Below are 7,858 nucleotides of genomic sequence, written 5' to 3'. Positions count from 1 at the left end.
CCTTACAGCTGGCTATAGGAACTTGGTGTAAAATTGGTTTAAAATGTTGCTATGCGAATAAATTCCTGGACTACCAACTTCAATTTATTTTTCTACTGGATGTATACCTCTCTGGAACATGCTAATTATCCGTATATACATATCCAGCTAGATCAGAGAAAGTTGGGCAAAAATTCAAAAGGAATCGATTGATATGCAGCAAAGATTAACACTTTTGAAATTAAATTAAATTAATGAGCAAATTCAAACGGACCTTATTCCGGTGTAAAAATTGAATGTAAATAGATCGAGAAGACCGCAAATACATGTACAAAAATCTAGTCGACCTTTCTTTTAAATTGTATGAAAAATAGTAACACGATACTACTTTATAAAGATATTTATTTTAAATTTTTTTTAACCTGACACAGACTTAAATTGTTATATTCACGAATAGACAATATCCTTATATTGAATGTTCATGTGAAAAGCAGACCGGTGTACTTGAAAACTTAGATGTGAAAAATAAGTATATTTTGGGAAATTGTAACATGCTAAGGACTTTGTGGAACACTAGCTCTGAAAATTGTGACCCGAAAGATCTTTAGATTTTGTATTTGCATGATTTTTTCCAATTTTTTTTATCAGTATGCAGCAAAGATTAACATTTTTCAGGGGCGGGTCCAGGTGAGGGCGTAATGGGCGTACCCCTTTAAAAAAAACAAACTTTCGTAATCTGCTAATATTGTATTGAATATGGCAATTTATGCATTTCACAATTATTTTATGTTTTTTTAGCAAAAAGAAGGTCCAAAAAAATTTTCGCCTCGCTCCGCTCGCCGAAAAATTTGATTCTACGCCCCCTCTTTCAAATATCCTAGAAACGCCCCTGTTTTTCAGATTTCATTGTCTCGATAAATACTGAACATAAAACATCGTGTATTTGTGTGTATATTTCTTACAGTTTAACAAATTATTTCTTTAAAATGTACAATTGTTATTTAGAAATAACTTTTGATCAGTATCGTCACCAGCAGATTTTCTCAAGAAGAGTGAATTTTCTTTTGTTTCCGTTCTCTAGGTTTCCCACTGTTTGTGTTTCTTTGACACATTTATAAAGTAAAATTAGGCATAATCATTATCCTGTTCATGACAATGCAAGAGAATTCGGTAAAACTATTAATTACGACTGCTTACTGAAACACCTTTAAATTTCTGTCAAAAAACTATGCTTTTTGGATCTTGAAAATCCTTTCATTTCTGTACAAAAATCGTTTCAGATGCTAAAGTCGGTCAACCTTTTTAGAAAGCTAACACTTGTAGTTCAGTTAGCCAATAAAGTTCAAGGTCATTGGTGATTCATGCAACCCATTTCTTAATCCCATAAGAAAAAGAAAAAAACATTTTTTTTTATTGGATTTTCGTCTGGGACTATTAATAGTCCAAGATTGTATTCTGTCATCACAGGGTGATAATCATATTAGTTGAAAATGTTGAATATTTAATTTTTACCTGCATCATTCCCTAGCAGTATTTATTGATTGGTTGTTTAACGTCCAGCGGCAAATAGTTCATGCATGTTGAGTATAAAGGCCTATATTAAGGTTTAAATATTACGTCCAGGCTTATTAGATATATATCTTTAATATTGAGTGCAAAAAAAAAATAATAAAATAGTTAATTGTAGATTTTAAGACAATCAATTAGTTGGTTATGATATCATACAAACAAATATTTTGAAAATATCATTATTCAGGATACCAAGGATTTATTACTAATCCTTGAGGCTATAGTAAATTTGCGGTACTCTCCTCGTACTTGCCTCTAACTGTACTTCCGGTTTACATTTTCAATATGGCGACTTTTGTCTAGACCTCTTTGTTTGCAAACATTGCATGTTCGTCGACGAAAGATATAGATGTCAGTAGATAAAGGAATTCATCTGCTACTTAAGACAATATTCATTCTAAATATATTTACATGCACAAAAGAAAGGCTGCTAAAATCCTTATTTAACACTCCGAACTATATTGCTTTTCAGCACTACAAAAATAATACGTCTCTTTCTATCCTTCCAATGGTTCAGAAAATCTTCAATTCAGTTTATATAGCTCGACTGTGCTATTAAGGGTTAACGGAGATAAATAGTTATCTCCCAGTCTGCACCAAAATCTTTTTCAAATACTAGTCTGAAGACCAATATTCCGACAATTCTCTTATGTGTATAAACAAATATTTGCAAATACTTACTAGTCTGAAATTGATTTAACTAGTCTGGGGCTTGGACTAGTCGCTAATAGTGCAGACTGCTCTCCTAATTTGACCCTTTGAGAATGAAAAATTAAGTTTGTATATAAACATTTGGTAGTGCATAGTCTAAAAATTATTAGCTGCAGAGGAGGGGGCATAAAGCATTACCCTTGTCCATGAGTACATTGTGTACGTACGTACAACCCGAAATTGGTTTCCCTTTATCTAACTTTAGTTTGCCTCAACCAAATGTTATGAAACTTAAACACAAAGCTAAATACCACAAAACACATATCAAGTTTGAATTCAGTTTGCGTCACTCTTACCGTTCTTGAGTTATGCACTTTTACGTTAATGGAACTGCTGAATTCGTTTCCATTCTCCAACTTGGGTTTGCCTCAACCAAATGATATGAAATTTTATATTATATAATGCTTATTACCACAAAACTCTGATCAAGTTGGAATGAATTATAGTTATCTCGTACCATTGTAAACTCGTACCAATGTCAACTCGTACCACTAAAAAAAAACTCGTACCAATGCAAACTCGTACCACTGCTAACTCGTACCACGGTAAATTCATACCATTGTAAACTCGTACCAACTTATTTAAATGCATTCAAATGGTGTTTAATGATGAATATATACTTTAATTTCACTCAATAACTCTGAAATCTGTAAAATGTATATAATTTGAAATTACAATGACCAATATGTAGCTAATTTTCCTTGTCTAATTGGATAGAGAAAACCGTGGCAGATTGGCTTTGTTGTCTCCCTTGAATAGACTCATTTTTAAACTTTTACTGACAACTATTTGATTAAATTTTTAATCATTCCAAATCAGTAACATGGAATAGAGTTGGGTATTTTTCTATTGTTTCTAAAAGGAATTTTATTTAATGAAAGAATTTATTTATTGTGTTTTAAAGGTTTAAAATTGTTTATGACCAACAGTTAGAAAGTATGAAATTTTTTTATATACAATGTTCAGCACTTTGTTTGTAGATTATGACCATGCTTTTATTTCATATAAATGATTGGTCATTATCATTATTATCTTATATATATAACACCTATAGTGGAAGATATGCATCGCGCTTTCTAGAAAAGTAGCTGAAAGATGAAATGGCATCGAGATCACCCTCAGTTTTAAATGGGATTCGTATTGCTTAGTCCTTCGTTTTCTATGTTGTGTCTTGTGTACTTTTATATGTCGGTTTGTCTTTTTTATAAGTTTGACTGTCCCTCTGGTATCTTTCGCCCCTCTTTTTTAATGATGTGTCTAATGGTATTGTGAATGACCAGTAGGCGTAATGGTAGTGTTGGCAGAATAACAAAGAATATGTTTCATTTTGATGCTTTATTTACCACAATTTCAAGAACATTCATGTATAAAAAACTAACAAAACATCAAATATTACTATTTTTTTCTCTCAATAAATACACCTTATGTTTTATTCACATATATATCATACACAAAGTATTACATAGATATAAACATGTCTTTCACAGTAACATTTTCTAACACATTTGGGGATTAGAACGAAAAACAGACTAAAAGACTGTATTGTACTAGATAGATAACTCTCAGAGCTAACCAATTTTAACTGCTTATAGTTCGATCATTTCTACAGAGTTGTCTCACTGGCAACTATACCACCTCTTCTTTTTTATGTACAGTTAAATACAATAATGGGGACAGTTCTTAAGATACAATAAAGAAAATAGCTTATGTCTACTGTGGCTATTCCATATAACAAAGTGCCACTTTTACAATTCTGCATGTTACATTTTTTGGATATGCGTTTCAGTCAGTATATAATAAATCTTTTTAAAATTTTAATTTACTCTTCTGTGGGTTTTTAAGTAATAAATGATGAAAATAACTTACCTTTATTTCCGCACTTTCTGTGTTGCCATTTAGAACATACATCACACTCTATTGCTTCTTGTCGGGGTCTAACCAGAGAGTGGCACCATATACAGTTGTCGTCTTCCATTGTGGTTATGAGGAGCCGCACAAACATGCCCCATTTTATGAGGAAAGTGGGCTTTGAGACAACTCATATCAGCTTGTGTTTTGATAATCAGGAATTTCATTTAATAATAAACATTATACATTTAATTCCAAGCTGTTAAATTATATAACAACAATCAAAATTTAATAATCTGATCAAACAAGTTGATTAGTTTATAATCAACCAATAATCACACAATCAAAGGAATTTAATATATTAATTAACATGGTGATTAAGAAATTATATTTGTATTTTTGTCTAAGTTTTCATTAAAATCTGGTATAAAATTCAAAGATATTTCAATTTTTTGTATAAATCTTAAAAAAAAAAAAATAATCTAAAAACATTCGTATTTTTGTCTAAGTTTTCATTAAAATCTAGTATAAAATTCAAGTAATTCAACTTTTTTTTATTAAGTTTACCAAAAAAAAATCATAAATCATTCGTATTTTTGTCTAAGTTTTCATTAAAATCTAGTATAAAATTCAAGTAATTCAACTTTTTTTTATTATGGTACGAGTTTGCAGTGGTACGAGTTCTGATTGGTACGACTTCCCAGTGGTACGAGTTTACGTTGGTACGAGTTAACTTTTTTGGTACGAGTTTACGTGGTACGAGTTTACAATGGTACGAGTTAACTTGCTTCCGTTGGAATTTGGGTGGCGTCACTTTTACCTTTCTTGAGTTATGTCCCTTTATGGACACATTCTCCAATTTTTTACAGACATATAAGAAAATATACAAAACTCCAATCTTTATCATGAGTGTATTTTTTACAGCTACAATTAAAATTATTTTCAAGTTTTTTATCAGCATTATAACAGAATGATCTTAGCAAAGTTTACCAAAATTAATAAGTGAGATTCCAAAATTTCATTAAAAAATAATTCAAAGGGAGATAATTTTTTAAAGCCAGATCAAGTTGTATCAGCTTAAACTTTATATACAGAACCTATCCAACCCAGAACAACATGAACTTGAATAAAAATATGTTATTCAGTCTTTTTTGTAGAGAATATCAAATGTAAGTTACTAAAAAACATGACCCAATATAACATAATATGAGGCAGGTGTTACCTGATCTCAAGCTCCCTCCAGTCATGCCAGTTATCTTTTTAGTACAAGTTGATTTTGAATGAATGTTTAACTCGTCATCATACTTTTCTGCAATCAGATAGGCAAATTTGGGGGAAATCATATATAGATATAAGAAGTTGTGATATGAGTGCCAATGAGACAACTCTCCATCCAAGTCAAAATTTATAAAAGTAAACCATTATAGGTCAAAGTACGGTCTTCAACACGGAGCCTTGGCTCACACCGAACAGCAAGCTATAAAGGGCCCCAAAAATGACTAGTGTAAACCATTCAAACGGGAAAACCAACGTATGCTCCTCTTTTTTGTAATCAGATACAAATTTGGGGGAAATCATATGCTCCTATTTTTTGTGGAAATTGTATGCTACTTTATGATGTATGAAAAAAATCTAGAAAATAAATCAGGAAAGAAGTTTATTTTATTGTGATGTCGTTTAAGGTTTTTCAAGGCCATAGTGTTTTGATCAAAATTGACCCTCTTACATTTATGCTCCTGAATTTAACTGGTCATACTTTTATATATATGTTAACATGGCAGAACTAATCCTTTGCCAGTACTTGAGAAATCTGAGCACTGACACTTGTACAGGTTGAACCCAAAAACATCCAGGAAATAGGTTATAATGTAGACATCCATTCTTTTTGTCCGTCGAAAAAGTTGCTAACATCTATACCCCAAATTCTGGTGAATTGTTGTCTCATAGGCAATCATACCACATCTCCATATTTTATATTTAATGGGACTCTATGTGAATTGCATAAATTTTTAACCAAATAAAATTTGAAAATTAGTGGCCCCTCCATTTTGACGTTATTGTTGCACAATCAATGTCAGCCATCATTGAATTTATTTGAGGCTTGATTTTGAAAAATCTATACCCCACAAATAAAAAAATGATAAGATGTGTCATAATTTCCAATGAGACAACTCTCCACCAGCGTCCAAATGACATAGAGATTAACAAGTATAGGTCACTGTATGGTCTTCAACAATGAGCAAAACCCATACCTGTTTAAAAAATGATATTTCATAAAGTGAATTGTACCTGTGAAAAGGATTTTGGAAGTTGAAATTTGTACATGTATGCAATGTTCAAAATATTCAAAACATAGGGGAGAAAAGAGTTGCTGCCATGTTTTTCTTGGTATAGATTATAATGAAATAATGATACCTAACTGTCCTTGAGGGATTTCTAATTTTTGTAAAGAGATATAAATGTTTCCACAGAGTCAATATGACTGAACAACAGGGACAGCCATCACAGTCCCAGACCCCACAACAGTCTCAACCCAACCAACAACAGCAACAACCAGCAGCAGTGTCACAGCCAGCACCAACTAATGTAACTACTCAGTCACAGACAGTGCAACCACAGACTCCAGCTCAGAATGTCCAACAACCAACTCAACAACTACAACACCAAAATCTTCAGCAACAGGTATTTATATTAGCCGTATTAACGAATTCTTTTTCATGCTCTTCATTAGGAATTATAATGCAACATCCTATGTAAAGTTCATTTTGATTGGATAACGTCACCAATTTTCATAGCATCAATTCACAATTTATGCTACACTGTATGAAAACGTATGCGCAAGCGCAGGCAATGTATGACAGATTTTAAATGTATGATTTGACGTTGTTTTCTTTCAGTTTCATTAGAATAGAGATAACAATATTGTAATCTCCTAATTGTATATTTTATCAAAAGTGGTTCTCTCCAGGCACTCTGACTTTCTCCACCAATAGAAACTGACTGCAATGAGAAAGAGAACAATAGTGCTGAAAGTGGTGTTAAACACCAATTAATCAATCAAAAGTATATACATGTATGCTTATTTTAACTCTTGGAAATAGATAATTTTAAGAATTGTAAGAGTTGGTTGTAAGATTTCAAACTAATGATCACTTTATGTAGATATATTAATAGCTAAAAATACATTTGTACTTGTAAACACAGACAGCAACCAGTTCTAAGTTCTTTGTCTGACAGCAACCCAGAAATCTAAACATGAACTATATACCATAGTCATCATAACCAATAGAAATAAGAAGATGTGGTATGAGTGCCAATAAGGCAACTCTCCATCCAAGTCACCATGTGTAAAAATTAAACAATTATAGGTCAAAGTACAGCCTTCAACACGGAGCCTTGGCTCACACGGAACAGCAAGCTATAAAGAGCCCCAAAATGACTAGTGTAAAACAATTCAAACAGGAAAACCAATGGTATAAACTATATAAAAAACGAGAAACACTTAAGAACCACATCATTTTGCACATCAACAAACACCAACCACTGAAACAGGTTCCTGACTTAGGACAGGTGCAAACAAATGCAGCGGGTTTGAACGTTTTAACAGTTGTTCTTTTTTGGGAAAACATCTAAATGGTGTATTTTTTCTCATATGAATAACTGTAAATTGAGTTGTCTGAATATTCAATACCTCGTTAAATTATCATTATAGGTATAGATTTTCATATCAGACATATTTTCAAATTTGTCT

The 7,858-nt window shown here is 31.9% G+C and overlaps 1 protein-coding gene across 1 annotated transcript in view; it reads left to right on the top strand.

The window, feature by feature from the left end:
- The first annotated feature begins 1,815 nt into the window (after window positions 1-1,815).
- LOC127720115 (polyhomeotic-like protein 2) overlaps window positions 1,816-7,858 on the top strand; it is a 31,761-nt gene continuing 25,718 nt past the window's right edge. The window contains exons 1-2 of the mRNA XM_052226534.1: window positions 1,816-1,899; window positions 6,579-6,789. Of these exons, the coding sequence (XP_052082494.1) occupies window positions 6,586-6,789 (204 nt within the window). The 5' untranslated portion in view covers window positions 1,816-1,899; window positions 6,579-6,585. The remainder of the gene's footprint in view (window positions 1,900-6,578; window positions 6,790-7,858) is intronic.

Source organism: Mytilus californianus, unplaced genomic scaffold (genome assembly GCF_021869535.1).
Source record: "Mytilus californianus isolate M0D057914Y unplaced genomic scaffold, xbMytCali1.0.p SCAF_11, whole genome shotgun sequence".
In the NCBI taxonomy this organism is placed as follows: domain Eukaryota; kingdom Metazoa; phylum Mollusca; class Bivalvia; order Mytilida; family Mytilidae; genus Mytilus; species Mytilus californianus.
Note: the sequence above shows the minus strand (reverse complement) of the source record. Positions and strands in the feature narration are given on the sequence as shown.